The sequence below is a fragment of the Leptosomus discolor genome, chromosome 25 (genome assembly GCF_034619465.1).
Source record: "Leptosomus discolor isolate bLepDis1 chromosome 25, bLepDis1.hap2, whole genome shotgun sequence".
NCBI classification, from domain to species: domain Eukaryota; kingdom Metazoa; phylum Chordata; class Aves; order Leptosomiformes; family Leptosomidae; genus Leptosomus; species Leptosomus discolor.
This window is the reverse complement of record NC_141415.1, coordinates 3,560,291-3,572,089: the sequence shown is the minus strand read 5'-3', so window position 1 is coordinate 3,572,089 and position 11,799 is coordinate 3,560,291. Positions and strand designations below refer to the sequence as shown.

General features: G+C 56.6%; 1 protein-coding gene across 2 annotated transcripts; it reads left to right on the top strand.

Annotated features, from left to right (window-relative positions):
- The first annotated feature begins 261 nt into the window (after positions 1–261).
- On the top strand, positions 262–11,547 carry LOC104353906 (vasoactive intestinal polypeptide receptor 1). Of its 2 annotated transcripts, none has more exons than XM_086477993.1 (13): positions 262–316; positions 3,250–3,390; positions 6,344–6,451; positions 7,329–7,442; positions 7,683–7,776; positions 8,265–8,397; positions 9,029–9,182; positions 9,841–9,901; positions 10,195–10,261; positions 10,370–10,461; positions 10,704–10,833; positions 11,152–11,193; positions 11,455–11,547. In XM_086477993.1, exons 1-13 carry the CDS (start codon positions 262–264, stop codon positions 11,545–11,547), a joined length of 1,284 nt encoding a protein of 427 aa, XP_086334119.1. The 2 variants fall into 2 exon arrangements, with proteins under 2 accessions (XP_086334119.1, XP_086334120.1); XM_086477994.1 differs by having other exon boundaries at positions 262–324; positions 3,267–3,390; positions 7,329–7,438; positions 7,679–7,776.
- Positions 11,548–11,799: the final 252 nt, after the last annotated feature.

Here is an 11,799-nt window from a genome sequence, read left to right as displayed (position 1 = left end):
TGGGCACAGTCAGGGTGATCCAAGTGGGACTGGGCACCCACTGCGGGAAAGGGGCCCGGAGGGCTCCAAGAGCAGGATAGGGCTGAGAAGGAGCAGCAAAACGGGGTTAGGGGAAGGATGGTGCTGAGTTGCCCTGAGAGCTGAGGTCCTGATGCGGCCCCCCACCCGCAGGGCCATGCAGAAGGAGCTGGGCTGTCCCCAGCCCCTCGGGGACTGAGCCAGGACGTCTGTGGATGGGGCAGCACAGGGTTGGTTCCAGCTATGGGGGGGCCATGGCAGCCCCCCGGCACCTGCATGCTGCTGGTCTTGCTGCTCGCACTTCGGGTAAGTGTCCCCGGGGAGGATGGGACTGCGGTGGGGAGAGGGTGGGCAGCAAGCACGGTGGTCCCCTGCCTGTGACAGCCACTTCGGGGTCCAGCCAGCCCTGGGGAGCAGCATGCCTGCAGTCCTGGTCAGGGGTCAGGTCTTCCCCGGCACATCCCCATCCCTGTCCCCATCCCTCGTGCTGCCCAACCCAAGGGTGGTACCTGTGAGCCGCCGGCACCGCTGCATCCACTCAGGTGCTTTCAGGTGTCTTCCTCGCAGCTTCTGGGGGAGGATCTGCTGACATGCACCTCAGGGAAGGGCAGGGAGGGAGGTGGGCGATGCTGGGACCCCGCTGCACTCCCCGGGGCTGGGACAGCACTCGGGGGTCCGGCCAGCGCAGCCAGCAAAGCTCCCACGGCGTTCAGCTCCAGGGGCTGCTCCAGGGCATCCCCGAGGAGGGTGACCCCGCTCTGCCCTGCCTTGAGGACGGTCTCCTCCATCATCACGTGGGTCCTGGTGGGGGCTTTGCTCACATCCTACGTGCCTCGAAGGAGGCCCAAACCCCAAGGGCCTGGGAGAGCATCCGCGGGCATGAAGGTTGGGATGGCTGGAGGGTGCTCCCCATCCCTGGGCAGACCCACAGGGATGGCCGGCACCGAGCCCCCGCTGAAATGGGGGGACACAGAGCGGTTGGGCTGCCAGAGCCATGCGTGGTGAGTCTGAACGTGTCAAATGGCTTCGGCAGCGAACGCCGGGGAGCGGAGGGCTCCAGCGGGAGAGGGGTTTTGCTCGGCGTTTCTCTGCAAAGCCTTCAGGATTTCTTCCCGTGCTGCTTCACTCTGCAAGTTCTTTAGCTGACATGGAGGCCTTAAATAATGGAAAGGAAAAGAAAAGGAAAATAAAGGGAAGGGGGGGAAAGGAAGCGGGGAAAGGAAAAAGAAAGGGGATAAAAGAAAGGAAAAAGAAAGGGGATAAAAGAAAGCAAAAAAGTGAAAAAAGGGAAGGGAAGGGAAGGGAAGGGAAGGGAAGGGAAGGGAAGGGAAGGGAAGGGAAGGGAAGGGAAGGGAAGGGAAGGGAAGGGAAGGGAAGGGAAGGGAAGGGAAGGGAAGGGAAGGGAAGGGAAGGGAAGGGAAGGGAAGGGAAGGGAAGGGAAGGGAAGGGAAGGGAAGGGAAGGGAAGGGAAGGGAAGGGAAGGGAAGGGAAGGGAAGGGAAGGGAAGGGAAGGGAAGGGAAGGGAAGGGAAGGGAAGGGAAGGGAAGGGAAGGGAAGGGAAGGGAAGGGAAGGGAAGGGAAGGGAAGGGAAGGGAAGGGAAGGGAAGGGAAGGGAAGGGAAGGGAAGGGAAGGGAAGGGAAGGGAAGGGAAGGGAAGGGAAGGGAAGGGAAGGGAAGGGAAGGGAAGGGAAGGGAAGGGAAGGGAAGGGAAGGGAAGGGAAGGGAAGGGAAGGGAAGGGAAAAAATGGGGAAAAAAAGGGAAAAAAAAGAAAAAAAAAAAGGAAAAAAAAGGGGACAAAGGGGGAAAAAAGGGAAAGGGGAAAGAGGAGGGGAAGCAAGCAGGGCCAGGGGAGCACCAGAGGCTTTGAGGGCTCTATAAAGAGAGTGATGGCATCAGACCCCTTCCCAGCCAGAGAAACTGAGGCACGCCAAGGATCTGCCTGCCCTGAAGCAAGTTCTGAAGGGAGTACTGCACATTACCTGCTCCGGTGCTCCAGCAGCCAGGCTGCATTGCCATAAATTAAAAAAACAGCAGCTTTTCAGCTAAAAGGGGCTGTGGCATCTCTGCCCGGTCCAGCCCCTTCATCACTACGATGAAGTCGTGTGCTTTCTCAGTGCTGTCCCCAGCAGCTATCACCAAAATGCATTTTGCAGACTCATAAATCTTGTGCTCAGCGGGAAAAGGAAATGAAATCTCCTGGGGGAGGTGAAGGGACCCCAGAGGAGTGGCCAGGAGAGGGTAGGGAAGGACAGGACTGAGCCAAGCAATGCTTTAACACCCCACACTTCCCTCCAGTCCTTGGGTCCACTTGACCACCCTCGTCCCTCTATTTCTCCAGCTTTTATATCTCTGTGTGCACGCCTAAAACCATCAGCAACCCAATCCCATGTCTTGGACCAAAGAACCCTGCCCCAGCCATGTCCTGCATCTGATGCTGCAGCCCCCACTGCATCTCCCTGTGGGCATGGGTGCGTGGGGAACGGGCCTTCAAAATTCACAGCCTGCTCTCACTTCAGTCTCAACCTCCCGGCTCTCCAGGTGGAAGCGAAGGGGGCAAATCCCAAAAACGGGGATTCCCAGGCAGCCCTATCCCAGGGCGCTGAGCCACCACATCCCTTGCATTTTTGGGAACTGGAGGGTCAGGGCGTACTCCTTGGTGTTTCAGCACTTCTACTAGGAAACCCAAAAACTTTAAGGAGGTCAGCGTGCCTGTTTTGCAGCATCTCCCCAAAAAGACGGGGAACAGGTGAAGGGTGAACTCCAACGGCCATTGTCGATGCCTCTGATTAAAATACACCAGCCTGAACGTGAGCAAAACCCATGTGAGCAAAACCCAGCTGGCAAGGGAAGGATTAGGTATGCCCGAATAGGTGGTCTTTTGAAATCTCTGATTACGTGGCTTCCTTGCTCAGGCTTTGAACATGCTCGCCTCTGCCTTGCTGATGGGGTTGGCCCCTCCATCTTCAAGCTCAGCTCCTCTGCACAGTGCTCATGTCTTGGCGGAGCGGTGCCCTTAAGCATCACACGCTTTCGGAGGGAATTAAGAAATAATTGTGGTGGTTCTTTCCGGTGTTTACAAGGCAAACAGCAGAAAGCTAAGGAAATGTCAGAGTCCAAAGGCACGGTTACATAGACAGGCTCTCCTGGGGCTGGCTGCAGCAGAAATAGTGAATGTTGTCTGGTACCCTGCCTGCTCAGGTCTTTTAAAGCTCGACATCCCACTGTCTGCCCTTTCCCCCCTCCCAAGGTGCGAGCAACACATCCCGACTGCTCCGTTGTCCTCTATTTCCACGAGCAAGAAGCTGAATGTCTGGAGATTATCAGGAGTGAAAGCCAAATACCAGCCCCCGCCGGACTTCCCAGTCAGCAAGGTGAGTGCAAGCCATCCGCCGTGCACGGGGCTCATCTCCCTCGGGAGGAGGAGGAGGATTTGCTAAGGGTGTCTTTGGAGGATAGTCCATGGTAGGGGGGCTGCAGAGTGCAGATGGATGCAGAAAACCAGGTATTTTCAGGAAAATGGAGAGCAGCGCCGAGGCAAAGGCTAAGGAGCATCCCTGGAGAGCCCCGAAAAATGCTGCTGCAGGGAGAGAGGGGGACTGAGATTGCAGCCAGGGGGTATGGGTGGGCTGAGGGATGCAAACAACTGCAGGGGCTGAGTCCCCCCAGATTCACGGCATATGGCAACGATGGTGCAGTCCGTGCCCCACGCAGTGCCTCCTGCCCCACTCCCGTCCTCCCTGCACTGATGCACCAGGGCCAGGCAGGGCTGCGGGCACGGGCGATGCAAAGCCCTGGCCATCAGCAGTAGTGTCGCACAGCGCATGTCACCACTTCATGCCTTCTTGCCTTCCCGAGTCTGTTACTTTTAACGCTAAACATGTTTTGAGCAACTTAATTTTTACCAATCCAGGACTTTTAAACCAATTAGCTACTTGAAAAACAGTTTTAAAGAGCTGCTTTTGTACGTTTTTTTTTTTTATAATTGCATTTTCAGTTTCCATCCAAAAGCAGCTTGGCCCAAATTCTGGGTAAAAATTATTACCTAGTGAATAAGAAATGTGCCTTTCAATGGGTTTCATCTAATACAAATGTAAAAGTGAAGCCTCTCAATAAATGCATGTTAAGGTGCATAACCGCTTAAGCAACTGTGCAGAGATATAACATATCATCCAGCTTAGCACAGAAAAGCCAAGTTGATTGGAAAAGGTCCATTTCGCAGCCCAGATCATGCCAGCCACTGGGAAGGAATCTCACTGCAGGAAAATAACCGAGAAGCGTGAATGCATAATTAAAATCAGTATTTAATCCCAGATTTCCTGCTCGACTGCTGCCTCTGCTGCCCACCTGAACTGAATTTATCCCTTCCCCCTTGCTTGCTTGTGCCAGCGTGGGGAGAGTCTTGCAGAGAGCGTGGCACTAAGTGACAATGGAGGGGAAGAATCAGATGCCCTGGACATGGTGGCAATGTAGCGTGAAGGGACAGGACAGGGACCTCGGGCTTCAGCATCCCTCTGGGGAACCCACTGTGGGGCCCTAAAGCTGGTTAGAGATCGCGTTCACAGTGCTGCCACTTCAAAGTCTGCTCCAGTGCTCGCAGCATTTACTGCTCTGAAATAGCTGGGAAGAAATAACCTGCTGGTGAGGCTCAAATGATCTCTTTTGGGGGTGTCCAGATACCAGTCAGAGCAGCACGAAGTAGGGAGGCAGCTCTGGGAAGTCTGCATATAATTAACCAGTAGAAATGCTGAGCAGGAACTCCCCATCAAACTGCATTTTGAGGGAAAAAACGCTCTTTTTGGCCATGTCAGGGAGAACATCGTGAGGATAATGTTGATCTGGGGGATGTTTCAGCCCTGCACTGGGAAGACTGGAATAAAGCAGGTTTCTTTGGGCCAACCCAAACCAAACACCTCGGGCTGCCACACTACACCAGCTGGGAGCCCAGGGACAGGGGATGGTGTGAGGATGTGGTGGCCTCAAGGGACCAGCAATGTGGGGACACTGAAGGCACAGCTCCTGCCAGAGAGGCGGGCAATGAGACAAGTCGCCAGTTCCTTTTCTCATGGTTTTTTTTCCCTCTCTCCCAAGAAGTTGCCTCCATCATCTCTTCTCCATGGGAGGATTGTCCCCATTTTGCACAGCTCTAAGAAACAGGGTTTTTTCAGATGCTGCAGCAGCCTGGGAGAGGGAAACAGAACTGTAAAGGGGACTTAAACCTTCTCTCTCCATCAGAATGAAGGGATGACTTTATTCCCTGGGATTGCACTGCAGAGCTGGGTGAATCCCAGCTCGACTCCTGTGCCATAGGCTGCTCCTCTGTCTCCCAGCCAAGTGGTCCCACAGCACTCACTGTGCTGGAAAAGCTCGTTCATACAGCGAGAGATGCATTTATACACAGCGGGATGGCTCTGCCACGCAGACACATCCAGGTATTTTGCTCAGACCCCAAGAAACGAAGCAACTGCTTTCAGCAACAGTCCCCTCAGTTCACCTGTCCTCCAGAGCAAAAATTAAGACGTACCTTGGTGCTGTAATGACAGCCCTGCAAATCCCTCCAAGCCTGGCCAGATACCTACAGACTGCTTTGCTGAGATCAGAGAAAACTAATTAGACTTGTCTGAGTGCACATTCCCTGGCTGGGAATAGATATGGCTCCAGGTTAATAATGTATATCTACAAGGTTAATAATGTACATGTGCAAGGAGGAGAGCTGTCCTGGAAGTGTGATGTCTATGTCTCAACCCAGTGTGCCGCAGCGCTAATTCTTCAACGCCCCGCGTCTACTTGGCCATGCTCGTTTCCAAGGCAATTGGAGAGTCATTTAAAGATGAACTTAGCATTAGAGAGAGAAGCAAAACATGTTTAAGCTACTTGCTCAACCAGCACTGCTTTCTCCTATCCTCCTCCTTCAGGCTGGAGAGACGTCCTGAGCTAGCCCACCACGGCTGCTGGGTGCAGAAATCCAGCATAAACCTGCATTATTTTATATGCCACCAGGGAAGTCCCAGCCTTTCCCACACCTCATCCCCTGGGGTCTCTCCACAGGAGCTCTGGGTCTGGTGTAGCCCCAGAAAATACCAGGTCCCGTCTTGCCACAGGGCTAAAAGGAGATCTGAGCACTGAGGGAGGTCGCTCCCAGAACTGGAGCCAGGATGCTCCTAATTCCTGAGGGGGTACGGCATGGCCCTGTAGATTGGGTGACGGCTGGCTGCTGGCTGCTCTCTCGTTACATCCACGCAGCCGTGCCTGCTGGGACTGGGGGGCTGTGTGTGTCCCCCTGGCACATCCCTTCCTGGTGGCACCAACCATCCCGTCCCTCCCCAGGCTGCCCGACCGAGTGGGACGGAGTGAGCTGCTGGCCAGCCGTGCCTGTCGGCCAGTCCCGAGCCGTCGCGTGCCCCAGCATCCTCCACATCTTCAAGAACTCCAAAGGTGCAGTGCTCTGAAATCCGGCCTGGACCGCTCATCCCCGGGGACCAAGCGCTGAGCTTGCCTGGGATCCTTGCCCCTGCCTGCCTGGGATCCTTGTGCCACCACCACCCTTCCCCTCTGGTCCCACAGCTCTTGCCCCATCCAAAAGCTTGGCCTATATCGCAATCTAAGCAGGGAACGGGCAAAAGCAGAGATGCAGGGAGCTGCCATGCCAGAAAAGGCCTCAAACCCTTTCATCACCCAGTAGCAAGCATCCCCTATAGGCAGAGCACTTGGGACCTCGCCCTCCAACTGGGTGACACCAGGACAGTCCCCTAGCTGCTCAGTGCCCTCCTGTCCCCATCCACACACCAGCCTAATGCTTCTGACCTGCTTGGTACCACTCCAAGCCACACAGTCGGAAAACGCAGCATAAGATCATGATTATTTCAAGGCCAGGAGCTCTCCTGGGGCACGTGCTGCTGCCAGGGGAGCCGCTGCCTCCATCCATCTTGGAGGCAGTGGAATGTGAAGGAGAGCACCCAACCAGCCCCCACGGCATCTGAGCGCTTCCTCGGCTGGGTGTAATTGAAAAAAGATGAAAAAGTCCCTTTTAGCCTTAATTCCCTCCCACTGTAGGGATTCATGCTTGCTTTCACACCCTGCCCTGAGGTGTCCTGGCACCTCCAAGCACAGAGGGCAGAGATGTGATCTGGATGGGCGGGATGAGGCAGCCAGGCCATTCGGGTACCATGCTGCTGTCACAGCCGGGGTGCTGGTTCTGGGATATGGGCTCCGTCCCAGAGGGCAGGGTGCCGTCCCCAGGCGGGACATTTTGGGGGTGCCCATGCAGGGCCGATGCACATGGCTCTCGCGAGGTCCCTTCTTGTTGCTGCAGCGCTGATCTGGAGAAACTGCACCGAGTCAGGATGGAGCTTCCCCAGCCCTCCCTACTACAGCGCCTGTGAGCTGGAGGCCGTGGGCAGCAATAACGACACCGAGGCCAAGGCAAGCGGGTCACCCCGGGGGCCGTGGGCAGGGTGCCCCGTCCACACCATTGGGCAATGAAACACTGGGGGGCTCTTGGGGATCTCTCGTTGGCCCCTTGTTGCTGGGCTGCCTGGAGGGATCTGAGCTTGGCTGGGTACAAGCTCAGCCTGGGCAAAGGCTGGGGCATCACCCTGCCACCTCCCTGCCCGTCGCAGACCAGCACACGCTGCCTCACTCCACTGGTGCTTTCCCTTCCAGAAAGGCTATTTTGTCACCATGAAGGTGCTTTACACCTGCGGCTACTCCACATCCCTGGCAGCTCTGCTCCTGGCCATCGGCATCTTCTCCTGCTTCAGGTAGGGCTTGGAGCTGGCTGCTCCGCGGGCTGCAGCTGGAGGAAAGCAGGGTAAGTCATGAGCAGGGTAAATCCCCTCCCAGAGCAGACAGGCTCCATCCCTGCCAACAGGGATAACCAGGGAGGCATGAGATGAACTGCAGCATTGTCCTTTCCTGCTGACACACAGACTTTAAACCCTCAGGTTGCCCTTTCAAGCTTTGTTTTTGCAGACCTCGCTGTGCTGCAGAAGGATGCTCTCTGGAGGTGGCCAGAGGATGTTCCCCAGCACACCTCATCCCCGGGCAGCAGCCTCAAGCACAGCACAACCCTATTCTTCACGATTTCAGAGCAGGAAAACCTCCTCCAGGGCTTCGTGCTTGACCATCACCAACACACGGTCCCCTGGGCTGGGGTCCACCCGGGGAAGCTGGTCGTGAAAGAGAAGCTTCTCTGCCCATCTGCTCTCTCTGCTCTTCCCTGGGCACAGCACATCTCTTCCTCCTGTAGGAAGCTGCATTGCACCAGGAACTCCATCCACATCCACTTCTTCGCCTCCTTCATACTGCGCGGTGCTGCTGTGTTCATCAAGGACGCCGTTCTCTTCTCGGATGAGTCCGTCGACCACTGCACGATGTCGACGGTAAGGTGCTGAGCCCCGGCACGGTGCAGGAGCAGGCACCATGTGTTGGTCTGGAGAGGGTCTAGCTGCATTTCCACTGGATTTAGCAGTGCAAAGAGGAGGGAAAGAGAGGCTGTGAACCTCGGGAGGAAAGGCTGGCTTGGGTGGACTTCAGGAGGTTCACGACAGCACCTCTGCACGGGCCCTGTCTGCAGAGAACACATTCTGCCCTCAAAGCTCTCCCTGGTCTCAGAAAAAAGTCTCCCAGCGAGGCTAAAGCTCTGCACAACCCCAGCAGCACCATGTACAAGCAAACAGACCTTGCACTGCCAGATGTGCAGATTTGTGGTTGTTAATAGAAACAGAAACCGCTGCATGTAGCCCAGGTACAACACTGTGGACACCAGCAGATACAGGTTTCTAAAGGTCCAACCATAACAGCCTGCAGCCATCTGCCCGTGCTGCGCAGGCAGAGCAGAAAGTGCTGAAGGTGACGTGTGGGACCAGTGCAGCATCCCTGGGGCTGCACTGAAAGACCACCACAGGTCTCCTTGAGTGGGTGGATGGGGAGGTGGACCATCCCCTGTGCCCCCAGGAGAGGGTCCGATGCCAGCCAGCACTGCTGAGCCTTTCCCCCTCCTCATCCTCACAGGTGAACTGCAAAGCAGCCATTGTCTTCTTCCAGTACGCGGTCCTGGCCAACTTCTACTGGCTGCTGGTGGAGGGCATGTACCTGCAGACCCTGCTGCTGCTCACCTTCACCTCTGACAAGAGGTACATCTGGTGGTACATCCTCATCGGCTGGGGTGAGTGTGGGGCCCCCCAGCACATCAACCCCTCCTCCAGTGAGGTCCCACTGACGCAGACAGAGAGTAGGCACCACTTTTGGGGATTGCCTGGACTTGCTGCTCTGAGATCTGCCTGGCCAAAGGTCCACAGGCACAGTGCTCCCTATGGCTCCTCTCAGCATGTCCTCCCACCCCAGCGTCTCTCTGCTTGGCCTCGTGCTCGGTGGGGCACCCACCAGCTCCTGCCAGCCCCTGGAGGTGGTCGGGCAGCATGGCCTGATCCTTGCCCCCATGGCAAAACCACTCAAAGGGGAAAACACTTGCTAACACCGACCATGAACATGGTCAGGATGGGACAGAGACAGGTCCTTCCTTCTTCCCACATCCATCTGGGGCTGGAAACGCCTGTCTCAGGTGCCCAGGTTAGATGTAAGGGCACACAGCAGGACAGGGGGCAGCCAGGAGGTGACACACAGACAGGCACATCACCTTCAGTGGGCACCATCTCCTTCCAAAACCTGGAGAAGGGGGAAAGGCCGTCACCTTCCTGCCACCACCAGAGCCCCAGACCTGACCCGGGCACGTGTTTTTGGGGACAAGGGATGGAGAGGCGGTACGGCGGCTCCCCCGAGACCCGGGGTGGCTCCACATCCCTGCCTGGGTCCTGTCCTTGCAGGTGTCCCCATGCTTACAGTCTGCGTGTGGGTGGTCACCAGGCTGCAGTACGACAACCACGGGTAAGAGCAGCCACCCCTCGTCTTTCTCCAGGCCAGCTCAACCACGGGTGCCCCTTGCACATCCCAGGGGACAAAACTCTTGGATGGGAGGCTTAAGGAGGGGAGCAGTGGGGCAGCACTTTAATTTAATGCTATTTCTATTTTCTGGTGGAGCCCAAAGACTCCCTCACTATGGCAGGGCCCCGTTGCAAGAGGTGGTGTGCAAATGGGGCAGGGGGCTGCGGGGGTGGCGGAGCAAGACCTGGCCTGAGAGGGTGCAAGCGGGTGGCAGAGCCGTTTGTCCTCTCCCATAGGTGCTGGGACGACTACACCAGTCTCTACTGGTGGGTGATCAAGGCTCCCATCCTTCTGGCCATATTTGTGCGTATGTCCCTTGAGCATCCCAGCCCCAGACATGGGGGTCCCTCACGGACAGGGGGACCCAACCAGGGGTCTGTGCAGAGCCTGATGCCTGGCGTCCCATGGCAGGTGAACTTCCTCATCTTCCTCAATGTCACTAGGATGTTAGCGCAGAAGATCCGGTCCCCAGACATCAGCAAAAGCTACAAGCAGCAGTACATGTAAGGGCTAGCTTGGACAAGGGGGAGCTCCCCTCATCCTGATTTCTGGGGAGATCCAGGGCAGCAGGGACCCTTCCCTGGAGGAGCACAGAGGAGGATCATCCTCGGAACCTCCAAGCCCTGCCTTTCATGGAAAGCCTATTTTTGGGTTAAGACCAAGCATTTGGGAAGGGCTCGTCCCACAGGGCAGCAGGACCATTGCCTGCACACAGACCCCCCGCTCATGCTACCACTCTCCGCAGGAGGCTGACGAAGTCCACGCTGCTCCTCATCCCTCTCTTCGGGGTACACTACGTGGTGTTCGCACTCTTCCCCGAGCACATCGGTGTGGATGCCCGGCTGTACTTTGAGCTGGTCCTCGGCTCCTACCAGGTGCAGGCTGGGGGAGATGGATAGGCAAAATCCCCATGTACCCACCCTGTCCCATCCAAAGATCACACAGAGACCCTGAGATGTGCTTCTGGGGCTTTGCACTCTTTTGGGAGAGGACTATGTCCCAGGCACCCCTCAAACACCAGGGACAAAGCACAAGGGTTGTGGTCTGGTGAATAACTTGCACTGATCCCATACCCCTACTGCCCATGGGGTGGGGTAGGAGGTGTGGGAGGATGCTAAATGCAGGCAGCAGATGAGCATGGAAGGGTCCAGCCCCTTTCCTGGAGTGAAACTTCCTCTTTCTGTCCTTTTCAGGGGTTCCTGGTGGCTCTGCTGTACTGCTTCCTGAATGGAGAGGTGAGCGTGTCCCCCCTCCACCAACCCTCTGGGCACCACAGCCACCCACGTGGGCACACAGACACCTCCAAGGGTGCACCCCAATGAGCTGCACGCACACAACCATGCATGTGTGCACACGTGGGCATGCAGACATGCATGGGGGTCCCCACCCTCTTGCACCCCAAATCCCTTGTTGAGCCCAGGGTGCAGCTCCTGCCCCTCCAGCGGGGGCTGGCAGCTGCCCCTGTGTGCCAGCACCGGTCTGTGGCGTCGGTTCAGGTCCAGGCGGAGATCAAGAGGAACTGGGGCAAGTGGCAGTCGTCCATGGAGAGCAACGTCTTCAACCTGGTGACCCAAGACTTCACAGCGTGACGAGGATGGCGTTTGGGGGGAAATACTTCCCTGAGGATGGTGGTAGTGGTGGTGCAGCTCCATGGCTATGGTCCCAGAAGCAATCAAAAGGATTTTGTAGGTTCTGGGCCTGGTATCCTAGAGGGTGGGATGAACGGCCGTTGGGACAGCCTCTGTCTGCTCCAGTGCTGGCAGCTCGGGTGGATCCATGGTGATGTCTCAGCTGCTCAAAGCTCCCTTCATGGTTTGGTCAGTATTTTAGGGAAAGGGAAG

Bases quoted from the DNA above. Each gene is read 5' to 3' on its own strand.
- LOC104353906 (XM_086477993.1), top strand. From the start codon at position 262: ATGGGGGGGCCATGGCAGCCCCCCGGCACCTGCATGCTGCTGGTCTTG. The intron at 3,391-6,343 runs GTGAGTGCAAGC...GTCCCTCCCCAG, and splicing joins CGGACTTCCCAGTCAGCAAG to GCTGCCCGACCGAGTGGGAC. The intron at 9,902-10,194 runs GTAAGAGCAGCC...CCTCTCCCATAG, and splicing joins CTGCAGTACGACAACCACGG to GTGCTGGGACGACTACACCA.